The 16,208-nt window shown below is 45.5% G+C and overlaps 1 protein-coding gene across 1 annotated transcript in view; it reads right to left on the bottom strand.

Annotated features, from left to right (window-relative positions):
* Window positions 1–3,645: 3,645 nt before the first annotated feature.
* The window catches only part of LOC147438792 (Small GTP-binding protein), a 36,106-nt gene continuing 23,543 nt past the window's right edge, over window positions 3,646–16,208 (bottom strand). The window contains exons 5-11 of the mRNA XM_086484764.1: window positions 6,647–6,714; window positions 6,462–6,566; window positions 6,237–6,308; window positions 6,039–6,152; window positions 4,831–4,971; window positions 4,652–4,711; window positions 3,646–4,561 (exon numbers count right to left, since the gene is read on the bottom strand). Of these exons, the coding sequence (XP_086340890.1) occupies window positions 4,396–4,561; window positions 4,652–4,711; window positions 4,831–4,971; window positions 6,039–6,152; window positions 6,237–6,308; window positions 6,462–6,566; window positions 6,647–6,714 (726 nt within the window). The 3' untranslated portion in view covers window positions 3,646–4,395. The remainder of the gene's footprint in view (window positions 4,562–4,651; window positions 4,712–4,830; window positions 4,972–6,038; window positions 6,153–6,236; window positions 6,309–6,461; window positions 6,567–6,646; window positions 6,715–16,208) is intronic.

The raw sequence follows: 16,208 nt of genomic DNA, 5'->3' as shown, positions 1-16,208 counted from the left end.
GGCATCATCATTGCCTTCCCTCCTAGTTGAGCATTTATAGTGTCATCTCTACCTAGATCCCAAGTAAAGCTAACATGCATTCCAAGCACCACTTTTGCTTCAAGAACTTCACAAAACCCCTGTCACCATCATAAATGCAAACCATAATGCTACCCTTTCTACAATCAATTCCAAGTAGGGACCAACACAGATCAAACGTAGTCCAAGTCTTCACAATTATCGCATGTTTCATCACGATGATCATAAACAGTAGCCACTTTAATCTCCAAGAGGCATTGGATTGCACATACCCATACAAATAGGCTTACAAACGCCTTAAACACATTTACAAAATCCACATATGTCCTGTAGGCCCTTGTGGCTTGATTACGAGGTACACTTCCATCAAACATTCCCTCAAAAGCCTCAATTGTATCCTCCTCAACCAAGCATGCATCGAAAAGAGTAGAGGTAGGAGGCACACCACCGAAACCTACCAAGAGGCAAAGCAGCTAAACTAGCCACTTTCATCACCAAGAGGGTCCTCTACCTAGTCTTGTATCCTATCTTCACACACATCTTTCTCATGAAACGAACCTGTAGAATGGGATCCTCCCTCAATCCTCCACTTGCACCACCTCTTTCTATGCTCTGATAAGTTCATAGCCAAACTTAAACATAGCACCATTAACCAATGGATTCTTTGACTCAATAACCTACAAAGCATCTTTAACAATATACTCCAATGGTAGTACTAGCAATATACTCCAATGGTAGTACTAGCACTCCTTGTGATGTATGGGTAGAGACTCGACCATAAACTCACCCAAGGCCTCTCAAGAAGGCATAGCTTTTCCTCCCTCTTGCTCTAGCTCATGAACACGAGCCAACAAACCCTTGCATACTATTTTTCTTGCACTCCTCGCCTAAGCTAGACTCCTCTCCATCAGTGGATCTTCTTGGTGCGACATGTCTGAATAACTTTTCAAAAGGGAAGCATTTGACTTGAACATGCGCCAGATCTCCGTGGCCCTCACCAAGCCTTTGCAAATAGCTACACCATCAAAGTTATAGAGATCCTAAGAGAGTATCATGGATATCAATGACATTCTCCTCATTTTCACTAAAACCTTATTCAAAGTCGCTTTCATACCCTTCACTACCAATTGTAATCATACCATTACGCATACTTGGATCATACTCATTGTCCTAAGGCGTACATAAATGACGTGCTGATGCCTCCAGGCTCTTCTAGAACTATGCTTGGAACTCACTCCAAGACTACAACACTAGCCTATTGCTCACAAGGGTATAAATCGACTCTAAATATTGGTGGAAGGCCAAGAAGAGTGCCTGTCTAATACATGTCCAAGTCCATTGTCCATCCCGAGGCAACAAGGAATATAGCTAGGCCACCTCACCCACAAGACCTTGCCATGCATAATCTGCTTGTGCTTCATCATTATAAAGGTCCAAGTGTGTGAACTCGCTCTCTATAAGTCGACACCATGAGAGAATGTCCTCATCTTTGCCACTTGTGAAAAACCTCAATGTTACCATAGGCAAATCATGCAGCAATCACCAGTCTCATTAGCTTGAAGGCTTCCTTGAGTGCATATCTCTGCCAACGTCTCTCCTCAATGGGAGCACCATTTTCTGATGAAGCTTGGGGGAAACACACAGACACACACCTACTATAGTCTGTCAATAGCTCATATAGACTCCCGCCTTCTTCTATCCACACATCTCAATCACACTCACTTTCTCTCTCACTCACACTCTCTATCAGCGCAACAACTTACGTCATAAAATTCATAAAATTTAAACGTTCTTGATTGATCATAACTCCCAAATGGTCCCTGGAGTATTATACACAATCTGCACCCTTCTATTCAAACACACAACAAAACTCTTTATTAAGGTATCCTCCTCAAGCTTGTACACAAGCAAGTTCAATCTCACTCTACTTCGTGCCCTCCTGAACCTTGCAATCATACACACCGTGTAAGCAATCAGTAGCTCTAGTGCTCTCGAAACATCAAACAATAGCCTCCTCCTATTATCGATGTCCCTTAATCCCTTGGTATAGTCACTCCTTAGTTTGCTTCTCTCCCTTGCACATCACAAGGCACCCTCTCTGGCCGTCCTTTTCCCTTCCACACTTCGTCCACCACCTTCATGAGTTGCCCTCTCGACTCGTGGTGATCCCCTTCGAGTCCTGAAGGTACCTCTCTCTTCCAGCTGGAGTTCAATATCCTCCTCACCCTTTAAACAGTTGAAGGTGGCCTCTTTTGAGGCAGGTAGCCCTTCAATTCTCTATCAAATGGCATCCTTCCTCTCTGTAGAGTGCCACTCAATCCCATCGATTCGGCAGTTTGCAAGCTCCTCCCCTCGTGATGAGGGCCCTCCCACCCCCTCGACCTCTTGCCCCTGAGTCGCTTCTGCCTTCCCTTGTCGGTGCTAAGAAAGCACCATCCTGGCCACCCGCTTCGTAGCCAGTCCCCTTTTTCATCAGTTGCTCCCATTGTGTCACTCCCACCCTCTACAACCCAAGAGATAATCTTCCCCTTCTACCAGATGACTCCTACTCAACCCTTCCTTTTTTCTCCTTCCTCACCTCATGGGTCACCTGCAGCCTTCTCTTCCTCATGGACCGCTCTCCTTCGTGTGGGTGGATATCCAGCTTCGTACCAGTTTCAATTTCTCTTCCAAAATGAAAATTAAACTTTACCAAGGGATCATTCCCACTACTTTGTTAAAATGCCTTGCTCGCCCAAAAAGGTGTAGTGCTCCTTGTTCGGCATTATACCTTATTTCTCCCTCATGCTACCAAAAAACATTCGGCCTTCTTCCACAAGATCCAAGTGATTGGAAGCATTGAGTACACCAACACATGCTAAGGCTGGGCGGGTATAGTTCTACTATGGCAGTCAGAGGCAGGAAGACATTAAATGCGGCCGCAATCCACTTGTTGCAGCTACTGGCAGATGCCACCCACCGTCCACGAAGCCCTGATCTACCTGTTCTTACCTGCACATAGCTGTTACCCCTCGTAAAGTTTGCATGTTCACTATACGACTGAAAAACTTTACAGTGTAAAGTCTTTTAAATTGCATGGCTTAGTGACTCAATTTTAGTTAGACCCAATGATATTTCAAGGTGAAAAAGATTCAGGAAAATTAAGAAGTCAGCTTCATTACAAGGGGGCACCTTCATGACCTGCCTACAAGATTTAAACAAAATGAAGACACCAAGGACAGCCTTCGTGCCCCTTGCCCATTTTGAATCCCAAAACTGTCTGAATTATGGGAGCACCAGACCTACATTTTAGCCAAGAATTGGACATTTAAGGCAGCACCTATTAAGCCAAAACTGCACCGTGCACTAAATTGGCATCAAACTCAATACTTGACATGGTATTTAATGCCACACAGTGACTCTACCTCCACACTAGAGTGTCTTTCTTTCTGTTCACAAATGCAAATACCAAGGACCTACCATGGGCTGTTATACAGAGCAAAAATTTTAGCCATTAAAGGAGATATGGTCAAGAGCATTGGATCTATAGTGGACCTACCATGGGCCACGCTATGTCCTGTAATTGATGCGTTAGGAGTACCTATTGATGGAGAAGGTGCTTTGAGTTCGATAAAATGAAGACGTGTGGAAGTCAAAACTCCAAAAATTATTGCATGTAAATCTGTCCACGAACCTATGCAAACAGGGTTAAAGGTGTATACAATGTTTTAACGAGTCATAATTTCGATTTCTGTGAATACAACTGAAAGGAATAATCTGAACCTTGCCAAACTCTGTAGTAGCTTTGTGGGAAAACAACACACTACAATATACTCCTGAAAACTCTCTACGGTCCAAGGCTACACTCTACTCCACTTACCTTTACAAACCCTTTGACTTATCTTGGTGCAATGAAGCAAGAAATTCCAGGCTGCTGCACCAATGTTACTATGTCAGATTTAATGTCCTACTTTTTCACTTGTTAAGTGATACATCAGCTGCTAGTGCTTGCAAATCAAATCAATAGATCCCAGCAACAACCGGAAAAAGAACAAACCGCACATAATATTTTCAAAATAACATGTATACCAATTCCGTCTTGCAACCACTCATGTCACCTACCATTGCCTTTGAAGATCTAGCCATCCCCGCTGCGGCTCTACGATCGTCTCCCGCCTTTACAAGCCTCAATTGTAAAAATCTTCTCCTCTATATTTGCTCATTTCAATAATTCATTGCCAAAAGGATGAGCACTAATAATGCCCTCTTATCCCCTTACCACCTTGTTACGTACAGCTGGTTGTTCGATAAACGGCAGTATGAGAAAAGAATATGTTTCCTTTCCTGTTGCAGAAGCTGGACTCTGTGGTATGAATCACTCGCAAAGAAGCCAGCATGTCACTTATTTTGCAATAGCTGGTGAAATGCTTCCTGTGGTAAATCAACTGATCCCACTCTCTTCATCCTTTTTTTCCCCTCTTTCTGCTTTTCTAGCAACTTTCTTTTCCGGGAAACATCACCTCCATAGCATTTCGCAAGCACATTCTTCCTCATGGCTGAAAGCCTGCTCTAGCATAAATCCCAACAGCAAGAAAACAAAGGTTAAGTGCCACACAGAAAGCAACTTAAAAAGTACTAGCCAGTAGAAATTTACGTTTCTCGAGCGACCACACGTGTGCCGACTACAGCTTGTATCGCCACATCAAACATATGCCTGCATTAACAGACGGTAGGAAATCAATCACAACATACAAAATCCTTTCCTACAGAACCCTATGCCTCTTTCTGTACGACCATTGCAAAAACAAGAATCATCAGGAATCTCGATCAAACCTCTCAATGACCTTCCTAAGCTTGTCAACAACCTTCCGACCGAAATACTGTGCCTTGGAGCTATGCACTATTGATGCGAGGGCATCAACAGATTGCCCGTTCAACATGATGTCCAGCTTGACAAGATCTGCTTCCTGATATCTGCAATACCAAACAGTACCATTTGAATGACAAGTTCAACCCATGATGTCATACGGGAGATTTGACAAAACAACCTCACACTCCTGCTTCATGCTAATCCACTACCAATATGCCCCTATTCCGTCTACATTTTCAACATCCAAGGAAACAATAGTCGAAGTGTGATTACAGAAGCATACCTCACTAGAAGATAGACTTGGCTCTACTAAAAACAACATATCTCAGACATCTCAGCAGGCCCTGGAGTTTGGAGCAAAAGTGCCCTCGAAGCACTTGCAGCAGCTTGACATGAAGTCAGGTCGCATGGAAATAATATAACTCGTGATTTAGTTGCATTTCTGATCGATTTTAACTGCTTCTCAAGGTATGCACCATCGATGCTCTCTTTACAGTTACCAGATAACGTTCACTTTCCCAGCTGCTCATATTCTTACCTTGATATAACATGAGCACCAATCTTCGTTGTCTTAGTGAAATTATGATTTGCAGTCCAGTGCAAGCACTAGCTCCATGTATTGTGGCTGTCAGCTACACAATCTCCAGCCAGTCAAATCTTCCAAATAGCCGATGGATGTTTCAATTGTCTTTTTTTTCCTTAAAAAAACACCAATGCCCTGTCTTTTTGTTGTTCTTTTCAAAAAAACCAATGCCCTGTAGAGGCAATACTAGGATGGATGCTAAAGAACAGCCTATGTGATCTATATACAGTTGCAACAAACAACATTTGTACAATAAAATACTGACAGTCAGTTACAAATTTAGACTGCATGTAGAAAACCAGCTTTTCTAGCACCTGTGACAAGACTCTCTCCATCTGGGAGGTATACCATCCTAAAAAGCTTCTATTAGAATGGGAAAACTAATCTATCGTTCTATCGAAACAAATTGAGCATTGCAAAACGCCAGAGTGAATTTAGCTTATCTAGATTTTAAAATGCTCAAACTGCTCCGTCATGTTGACCGAAGAAGGCCTGGTGAACCGACAGTCTTGTATCATCCTAAATTTCTCCTGATCAAAATTGAAAGAAAGAAAATTGAGTGTGCTAGATTGAAGCAATGAAGTTTACCCAGCATCTTCATAATCAAACGAAGCATATCCGGAAGTCATGCTCTTCAGCTCATCATAAAAGTCCACCACGATCTCGCGGAGCGGGAGCTTGTATTTCAAGAGAACACGTTGGCTAGAATAAAAGCGTGGCAAGTCCCCTTAAGAGCATGCTTAATATCGCCAAAGAGCAGTAAAACAATCACGTGCAGTGACTTACCTATCAATAAAATTGTACTCCAGTTGTACCCCTCTCCTCTCACAGCATAAAGTGATCAATCCACCTACATATCTGAAACAAAAGCAAGAAGTTCATATAGAAGTGCAATACTCTAAAAACCCATCCTGCTACTTCAATCAATCACAACCATGAAAAACCATGGGCAATACTTATTATGACATTAATGCCATTTTTATGTACAAAAATCTCAAGAAGAGAGCTTACTCACTGGGAGTGACAATGGTTGCAATCACTATTGGTTCCCGGGCAGAAGTCTGTCTTTTGCCAGGTTGAGAAGATAACATTGCTGGATTCTGCACGGTGATTTTACTGGAAAAACCATTTGTAAATAAAATTTTTCCAACGTGTTCTTAAAAATACCAAACCCAGTTTAAGTTTTCTAATTATACCTGCCATCTGTGTACTCAAAAATATACGGAACTGTTGGAGTGGTTGAAATGACTTGAGCGCCATACTCCTGCAACCACCAAAAAAGAAACAGATACCTCTCAGGCTCTTGATACCCACCTTTTACAGCTCTAGGAGTGTTTCTGTTTAGTTAGTTCCTTTCTTCTTATCCAAACCTTGTATCAGATTCACCATGATGTAACTTTTTGGTCTCATAGGTCATTTTGGCATCTGTTTTCTCTCGCTTACTCCATGAGGATCATCTCATGGAATGTGCAAGGATTAGGAGGGCCCCAGTTTTAGCGTCAGAGGGGTCGGCTACGTCAAGAGCTTCAGCGATGCCTTGTGGGTGGTGAGATTGACATTCTTATGCTAGAGGAGCATCATCTGTGTGAGAGCCGCATTAGAGGGTGTGGTCAGATTTTGCATGGTCGCTAGACGTTTTGGTCAGCTGCATTTGGACCTGGAGGCATCCAGGGAGGGGTATGTATGACTATTGCGGATTCTTTGCAACAAGCCATTGTGGGCAGAGGTATTATTGTACCAAGCGGAGCTCGGTGGATTACTATGCACGTTCACGGTTGCCTCATGGGTTTCTTGAACATTTATGTGCCCAATGTGGCAAGTGCATGGGCAGAGTTCTGTTCTCAAGTTGTGGAATCTCTGCCGCATGCAGAGCAGTGGTGTTGTAGAGGGGACTTCAACATGTTGGAGGGACCCTCTGATCGGATTGGAGGTGGCCATGTCATAGTGCACGGAGCTGAGCCGGCAACTTGGGAGTGGTTTTGTATGACTATGAAGGTTTCTGATGTTGGCAGCACTCACGTTTTGGGAGACCCCCCTGACAGCTTGGTTTTCTCTCTTTCTGATCGCAGAGTTGGAGGAGTGAATCTATCTAGGATAGATCGCTTCTATGCTAGTGACCGCATTTGTGACTTGGGTGGGTCAGTTTGCATCTTGGTTGGGACATCCTTTTTGGACCATGCACCAATGATCCTCACAGAGACAGATAAACAGAGGAGGGGCAGCACGATGCTACGCATCCCTGAGAGGATCTTGCTGGACTCTGAGCTCCGAGAGCAAGTGGTTGCTCTTTGGACAGAGGGCTTGGACACACAGGACTCTCCTGTTAACAGAGTGGCCTCTACACTTGCTCAGCTTAGTCGGTTCTTTCTTCAGAGTCTACGGCCCGCTTGGCTGCAGCGAGAGAGGAGCAAACAGCGTCTGGACGGGGAGTTGCTTCCCTGCACAGGATGCAGGAGCAGCACCCAAACAGTCCCTAGTTGGAGGAGCAGTTGCAACAGGCTCGCCAGGAGCTTGCCAGCACAGAAGAGAGGCGTCATGAGTTTGCTTTCCATCAACAAGCATCTCAATGGACCCAAGTGGGTGACAGAGTTACGGGGGCGTTCTTTGAGACAGTGGGACCCTGACATGCACACGCCAGTGTCAGCCAGTTGAGGAAGCCTGACGGGTCACTTGCTTCAGAGCCAGAGAACATGTGTGCAATTGCTACTCTTCTACCATGACCTGTTGTCAGCAAAGCCTCAGTCAGAGCGCCAAGATGCATGCAGAGAGCAGGTTTGGGTTCAATTGCCTTGTCTTGTGACTAAGGAGATGCGCCAGAGGTTTGAGCTGCCTCTTCAGCTAGAGGAGCTCCATGTGGCCCTCAAAGCACTTCCCCGTGGTAGTTGTCCAGGTGAGGATGGTTTGACTCCCAGTTTTTTCTTAGAGTACCGGGACTTGCTTGGCTCAGACCTCTACAGTGCTTTTCAGTTATAGTCACAGGGGATGCCCATTTTTGGGCTTCCTGTCCCCACTTTTCCATCCCCACTTGCCGTCCCGCCCTCTTTTTTACACTAAAAATCCATTTGAGCCCCGTCCCTCGTTCCCCGTCCCCGAACGCGTACCTTGTGACTATGTTTTCAGAACATCTTACACACAAGAGAGATGCCTGCCAGCATGAGTGAGCGCTTGATTTACCTCATTCCCAAGGAGTGGCTCCTTGGATGAGATTCGGCAGTGACGGCCCATCACCATCCTTAACTCAACCTACAAAATTCTTGCCAAGGCTCTGAGTTTGAGGATTCAGCCACTTCTAGAGAGCATTATACATGGGACCCAGATAGGTTTTGTCAAGGAGCGCTGTCACAAAACGGGAGCGTACACGAGCACTTAGAAATCTGAAAAATAAAATACTTTGCAAATGTGAGAGAAGGGAGAAGATCGACACAGTATTGGGGACCAGAAGATGGGCTGGTCTCCCCCCCCCGTCAAGAGTATTCTTTATTCAGGGAGAATTCGTATACAAGCACGAGAACCCGAGGAAACCCCTCCGTTCTGTAATCTTAGACCCGAAGGTCGTTCTTTCCCGTAAAAGGGCTTGGACACAAGGCCGTTCTTTCCCGTAAGGGACTTAGGCGTGAAGCCGTACTTCCCGTGAGGGACTTTCCCGTAAGAAGGGAGATTCCTGCAAAACAAACCACACAAAGCAACAACTCGCAATGCGTATCAACAAATTATACCTGTCGCTCCTTGCTCGGAAAAGCGACCTCCGTACTCCGTCGTCACTGAGCACTTGCTGAATTTCCTTCGCAATGACTGCTCCAACTCTCAGCGCTAACTCCTCCGGCTGCTCCTGGCGTGTGTAAAACTGGAACGCTAACTGCCCTTTTATAGGCCCTTGCACCCGGAGGGAATAGGAGCCGAAAAGCAAAAGGCTGGCGCCCCTAGCAAGAGGAGAGAGAGAGATCGCTGAATTCAGCCAGCCTTGCGTAGGCTTTTTTTTGTAGAGTTTTAACGTAGGATTTTTAGAGCGTTGCTTTTTTTTTTTATTATAAGAGGGCTGATCACTTAAAAGTGACCGGCCACTTTATAAAATAAAGTGTGAACTTGTTTAAACTTTAAAAACTCACTCAGCTAGTGAAAACAATGCTACACGAAAACATTCCAGGCGTCCCCGGGTGCAGAACACGGGTACAGATGCAATGCAGACACAGACTCCTCGCAGGAAAGCATCTGCCCTCCCGCGAATGTTCTTGCTTTTCGTAAAAAGCTTCATCGAACCCATCTTTATTCTTGTGCTTGCGTTCTTACGCGTATTTTCTTACTCAGTTTGGATTTCCTCCTCAGCCTACGGAATGCCCCCTTTCTGATGCACCCGTCACCCATCGTGTGACGCATCAGAGGCACTCGTAACCCGGCCCCTTCCACCGAACTTACGGAAACTCCTTCGCGATGTTTACCGTCACCCATCAAATGACACATCAGAGTTGTCCGTTCTTGATGGCACTTCCTGTAGCTACAATCTTTTAACAGTTCTTAGTGTACACAATAAAATGTCCTAGAGAAATTAATCATTAAAAATTAGAAAATAGTCCAATTAGCAACATCCCTCTGGCTTCTAAACAGTTGACCTCAACTGTAGTGCTTGAACATATACCTCCAGTATCTCGGGATAAGCTGCTAATTCCTCTTGCGTCATCCACTGAGCATTTAGATTCGAATAGTTCTTAAACTTAACCAAATACTTCCATGTTATTTTTCCGGACTTGAGGGCCGCTCCTGATGACTTACTATCTGCTCCGGTTGGAGTATTTCTTCTGTTTCCTCAACCTCAGGAGGTTCCTCAGCACTTGGCTGACTCGGAGGCGGTCCCACATACGGCCGGAGTAAACTGACATGGAAAGCATAATGGATCCTCCAATTAGGCGGTAGCTCTAATCGGAAGGTGACATCATTCACTTGCTCAGTGATCTTAAACGGCCCATAATAACGGGTAGAAAGTTTTACCACCTTCCCCTTATGAGACGCTTGTTTCTTAAGTCTTGCCTTCTCAAACTTGAGTAAGACCAACTGTCCGACTGTTAAGTCTAGATTCCTCCTGCGCTTGTTTGTAGCTTTCTTATGCTTTTCCTCAGAGCGTAGAATAGCTCTCCTAACTTGCCCGTAGGCTGTGTCCAGGTCTCGCACAAATTCATCTGCTGCAAAGATCTTATCCTTAGTTAAAAGGATCGGTGGAAGCAAAGGCTTACCATAGAGAATCTCAAAAGGTGCTTTCCCCATCGATGAGTGTATGGTATTGTTGTACGCATACTCGACAAGAGGCAAATATTTCTCCCAATCAGATTGCCGGTCTGACACATAAGCTTTTAACATATCCAATACTGTGGAATTGGCTATCTCACTTTGCCCGTCCGTTTGAGGATGGTAGGCAGATGAAAAATTCAACTTCGTACCAAGATTATCCATCAAGGCACGCCAAAAATTTCCGGTCATGCAAGGATCTCGATCACTCACAATAGACTTAGGCATTCCATGATGCTTAAAGATCTGTGCTAGAAAAACCCTAACCATATGATCTGCTTTGATCGTTTTCTTGACTGGTATAAAGTGTGCTTGCTTGCTAAACCTGTCCACAATGGTCCAGATCGCGTCATTTCCAGTCTGAGTTCTAGGGAGGTCCATGATGAAGTCCATGGCAATACTTTCCCAAGGTTCATTAGACACAGGCAAAGGTTGTAGCAACCCACGCGTCTTATGCCGATCATCCTTCACTTTTTGGCAAACCAAGCATTCCCTGACATACTTATCAATGTCTGCTTTAAGGCTAGGCCAAAAGAAATAGCTTTCCATTGCTAAGGTCGTAGGGAGAATACCCCGATGACCCGCATAAGGCGAAGCGTGTGCTTCATCCATAATCTTCTTTCTTAATGGTTCCGCCACACATATGGCCTGATGGTGGTAGAGATAACCGTCCCGAATGGAATAGGGAAACTCATTCTCTCCACGATGTAGCTTTCCCCAAACGGTGGAGAAGTCTGGATCATTCGGATACAAATCCGGTAGTGCTTCTAATTCTTGGTGATACACCGAAGTGATAGCGTTCACCCTTGGCCGCCTAGACAATGCGTCCGCGACCACATTCTTACTCCCAGCCGTGTGAAGGATCTGGAAGTGAAACATAGACAAAAAGTTTGCCCATCTCATCTGCTTCTCAGATAGTTTCCTTTGCGTAAGAAAATACCGCAAACTCTGGTGATCAGTCTTGATCACAAAATCTGCTCCTAGAAGATAGTGCTTCCAGTTGGATAAGGCGTGAATCACAGCCGTGAGTTCCTTTTCGTAGATTGATGCATGCAACTCTGCATCCTTAAGCCGTCTGCTTTCATAAGCCACTGCATGGCCTTCTTGGTTTAACACTGCTCCGATGCAATTGCCTGAAGCATCGCAGTGAACCTCAAATGGTTTCCTTAAGTCAAGCACTATCAAAATAGGTCCATGGCTTAGCAAGTACTTGAGCTGATCAAAAGCTCCTTGTTGTCTCGATCCCCATCTGAAAGGAATCTTCTTCTTTGTCAAATCATGAAGTGGTCCTGCTACATGGGCAAATCCTCGGACAAACCTTCGATAATACGAACATAATCCCAGGAAGCTACGTACATCATGTACCGTAGTGGGAATAGGCCAATCTTCTACCACTCGGATCTTGGTAGGATCCATACTCACTTGATTGTGAGAGACTATATGGCCGAGATAGTGTATCTCTGAGAGAAAGAACTCGCTCTTCTTTGCATTCACATGCAACTGATGCTTTCGCAATTCTTGAAACACTAGGTCCAAGTGCTTCCGATGTTCCTCTTCTGACTTAGAGAAGATGAGTATGTCGTCAAAGAATACTCCCGTAAAAGCTCGATACGGGCTGAAAATGCGGTCCATCATGCGATTGAACGTCGCAGGAGCATTGGTCAAGCCGAAAGGCATTACCAAAAATTCATATAGTCCAAAGGTTGTGCGGAAAGCAGTCTTATGGACATCCTCAGGGGCGATCCGTATCTGATGATACCCACTCTTTAAGTCTATGCGACTAAAGACACTTGCACCCTGCAACTTATCAAGTATATCATCAATCCGGGGGATCGGAAAGCGATTCTTGACCGTGATCTTGTTCAAAGACCTATAGTCTATGCACATTCGAAACGTGCCATCTTTCTCCTGCACCAGTAGAGCTGGAGAGCAGTAGGGTGAAGCACTTGGCCGTACTAACCCTTTCTCTAGAAGCTCGTTGACTTGCTTCAAAATTTCCTCTTGCTGAGCAAGACTCACCCGATAAGGGGGTTGATTGGGAGGCGAGCTACCCGGTATGAGATCTATGCGGTGATCTTCCGGGCGTACCGGAGGTAGTTCATCGGGGAGTGTTTCCGTGAAACAATCTTTGTACTTTTCAATAAATTGAAAACGCTTAATTTCCAGACTAGAGAGTGAATCCCCACTAGTTGTATCCTTCTCACGTGCAATCAAGTAAGAAGAAACACACTTCTTCATTTCTTTCTTAATGGAGATATGACTTACAATTGGGAACTGCCAATCTCCTACATCAGCATGAATCTTTATTTTCTTACCCCCATGATCAAAGGTGAGGGTCTTTTCCACATAATCAGGGACATGTGTCATGTGGAAATGCCATGGCATACCCAAGATGATATCACATCCCTCGATGGGTGCCATCAAAAATGATTCGCGATCCTTGTACTCGCCAATCCGAAGATTGAGCTGTCCTTGCACGGGAGTTGCATTGGTTGTCAACCCCTCGAATGCCGATCCGGATGTAACCGGTGTGCCAAGCTGAGCCGGTGTGAGGCACAAACGTTCCGCAGTATCCAGGGAGATGAAGCTATCCGTGGATCCTGGATCATAAAGAATCAATACTCGCTGGTTGTTCAAAGACCCCCAGCCCTTCAGAAGTTGACGCTTCCCTTTCTCCGTTTCTGTGTTTCCTTGAACATTGAGTTCGAGCTTGGTGGAGCGGGTTCCTTCCTTGCTTTATCTTGCCTCGTAGAGGCTTGTTCTTGCCGTTGCTGCTTTAGAGGGCAGTCCGGCTTCATATGTCCTTTCTCTCCACAGTAGAAGCATCTTCCTTCCTCTCTGAAGGTTTGGAGTTGAGTAGGAGAGAGATACTTAGTTCGCTTGCCATTGCCCTCTTGTAACCGGTGTGCCAAGCTGAGCCGGTGTGAGGCACAAACGTTCCGCAGTATCCAGGGAGATGAAGCTATCCGTGGATCCTGGATCATAAAGAATCAATACTCGTTGGTTGTTCAAAGACCCCCAGCCCTTCAGAAGTTGACGCTTCCCTTTCTCCGTTTCTGTGTTTCCTTGAACATTGAGTTCGAGCTTGGTGGAGCGGGTTCGTTCCTTGCTTTATCTTGCCTCGTAGAGGCTTGTTCTTGCCGTTGCTGCTTTAGAGGGCAGTCCGGCTTCATATGTCCTTTCTCTCCGCAGTAGAAGCATCTTCCTTCCTCTCTGAAGGTTTGGAGTTGAGTAGGAGAGAGATACTTAGTTCGCTTGCCATTGCCCTATGGCTTCTTAGAATGATCATAGTCCCTAGATGGAGGACGTTTTCTTCCTTGGCCCCCTTGGTCATCGTAGACCCCTCTTTGTCTTGCACGGTAAGTGCTATGCTCCATTTTTCTGGGCGTCCCAGTTGAGTGCAAATCCTCAGCAATGATTGCTGACTCCATCATCCTCTGAAGAGTGTCATGCGGATACACTTTCATACTCTTTCGAAGCTGCGGTTGGAGACCCGCTTCGAACTTTCGTTTCTTTTCCTCGTCGGCAATCTTCATGAAGGGAGTGACCTTCAGATGTCCACATAGGTCGTGACTCTCTCATGTTCCTTCTGGGCGAGCCAGTCCCATTCCTTCCGTATGTCCTGCTCGAAGTTGGGTGGAAGGAACTGTTCATAAAATTCAGATTTGAATCTCTCCCAAGTTCTGGCCTGTGAACCTTCCAGAATCTTGGCTAACCACCAATTACTGGCCGTTTCCTTGAGGTGCATCCCCACATGGCGCAATTTGGATCTTTCTGTGAAGTGCCCATCGGTAAAGGCGACTTCAAACTGTCTGATGAAGGACGGTGCTTTCGATATATCTCTCCGTCCGTTGTAGGTTTCGAACTTGATGTCCTTGTCGCCCGATTTGAAGACTCTCATGCGATGTTGAGACTTGCGACCATGCTTCTTGAATCGAGGCTTATCTTTAGGTTGATGTAGGGTAGTAGTAGTAGCGGCTTCCTTCTTCTGGCGAGAAGATTGAGAAGTAGAAGTATAATCAGGAGAGTAAGATGAAGATGAAATAGAGATGTCCTTGCTCTCGTCTAGCAAAGAGAGCGCTTTTTCCTGGCCTTTCCTTGGAGTAGGCCGTTCATTCCGATCCGAAGATCCTTTGTGCACCTCGGCACGTTCTTCTTCTCTTTCTTCCTGTGGTCTCACGCCAACATTGTGGTTTGGATGCCCGGCTGCATCAGTTCCATTCGTTCTCTTCATTCCGCCCAAGAGCTTTTGGACATCTGGCAATAGTAAGATTTGTTGCAAATCCACAAGCTGAGCTCGCACTTGTTGAAGCTCCTCTTCAACGCTTCTCCCTTGGCTCGACATGGTTCTTCTCGTTCTTCCCGGAATCGTCCTTCTTTGCAGAGAAAGAGAGGAGTCCGAGCTCTGATACCACTGTCACAAAACGGGAGTGTACACGAGCACTTAGAAATCTGAAAAATAAAATACTTTGCAAATGTGAGAGAAGGGAGAAGATCGACACAGTATTGGGGACTAGAAGATGGGCTGGTCTCCCCCCCCCCCCGTCAAGAGTATTCTTTATTCAAGGAGAATTCGTATACAAGCACGAGAACCCGAGGAAACCCCTCCGTTCTGTAATCTTAGACCCGAAGGTCGTTCTTTCCCGTAAAAGGGCTTGGGCACAAGGCCGTTCTTTCCCGTAAGGGACTTAGGCGTGAAGCCGTACTTCCCGTGAGGGACTTTCCAGTAAGAAGGGAGATTCCTGCAAATTATACCTGTCGCTCCTTGCTCGGAAAAGCAACCTCCGTACTCCGTCGTCACTGAGCACTTGCTGAATTTCCTTCGCAATGACTGCTCCAACTCTCAGCGCTAACTCCTCCGGCTGCTCCTGGCGTGTGTAAAACTGGAACACTAACTGCCCTTTTATAAGCCCATGCACCCGGCAGGAATAGGAGCCGAAAAGCAAAAGGCTGGCGTCCCTAGCAAGAGGAGAGAGAGAGAGATCGCTGAATTCAGCCAGCCTTGCGTAGGCTTTTTTTTGTAGAGTTTTAACGTAGGATTTTTAGAGCATTGCTTTTTTTTAATTATAAGAGGGCTGATCACTTAAAAGTGACCAGCCACTTTATAAAATAAAGTGTGAACTTGTTTAAACTTTAAAAACCCACTCAGCTAGTGAAAACAATGCTACACGAACACATTCCAGGCGTCCCCGGGTGCAGAACACGGGCACAGATGCAATGCAGACACAGACTCCTCGCGGGAAAGCATCTGCCCTCCCGCGAATGTTCCTGCTTTTCGTAAAAAGCTTCATCGAACCCATCTTTATTCTTGTGCTTGCGTTCTTACGCGTATTTTCTTACTCAGTTCGGATTTCCTCCTCAACCTACGGAATGCCCCCTTTCTGATGCACCCGTCGCCCATCATGTGACGCATCAGAGGCACTCGTAACCCAGCCCTTTCCACCGAACTTACGGAAACTCCTTCGCGATGTTTACCGTCAC

The sequence above is a fragment of the Adiantum capillus-veneris genome, chromosome 16 (assembly GCF_014529385.1).
Source record: "Adiantum capillus-veneris isolate H3 chromosome 16, ASM1452938v2, whole genome shotgun sequence".
Taxonomy (NCBI): domain Eukaryota; kingdom Viridiplantae; phylum Streptophyta; class Polypodiopsida; order Polypodiales; family Pteridaceae; genus Adiantum; species Adiantum capillus-veneris.
The sequence above is the reverse complement of the archived record's forward strand: the minus strand, read 5'-3'. Positions and strand labels throughout refer to the sequence as shown.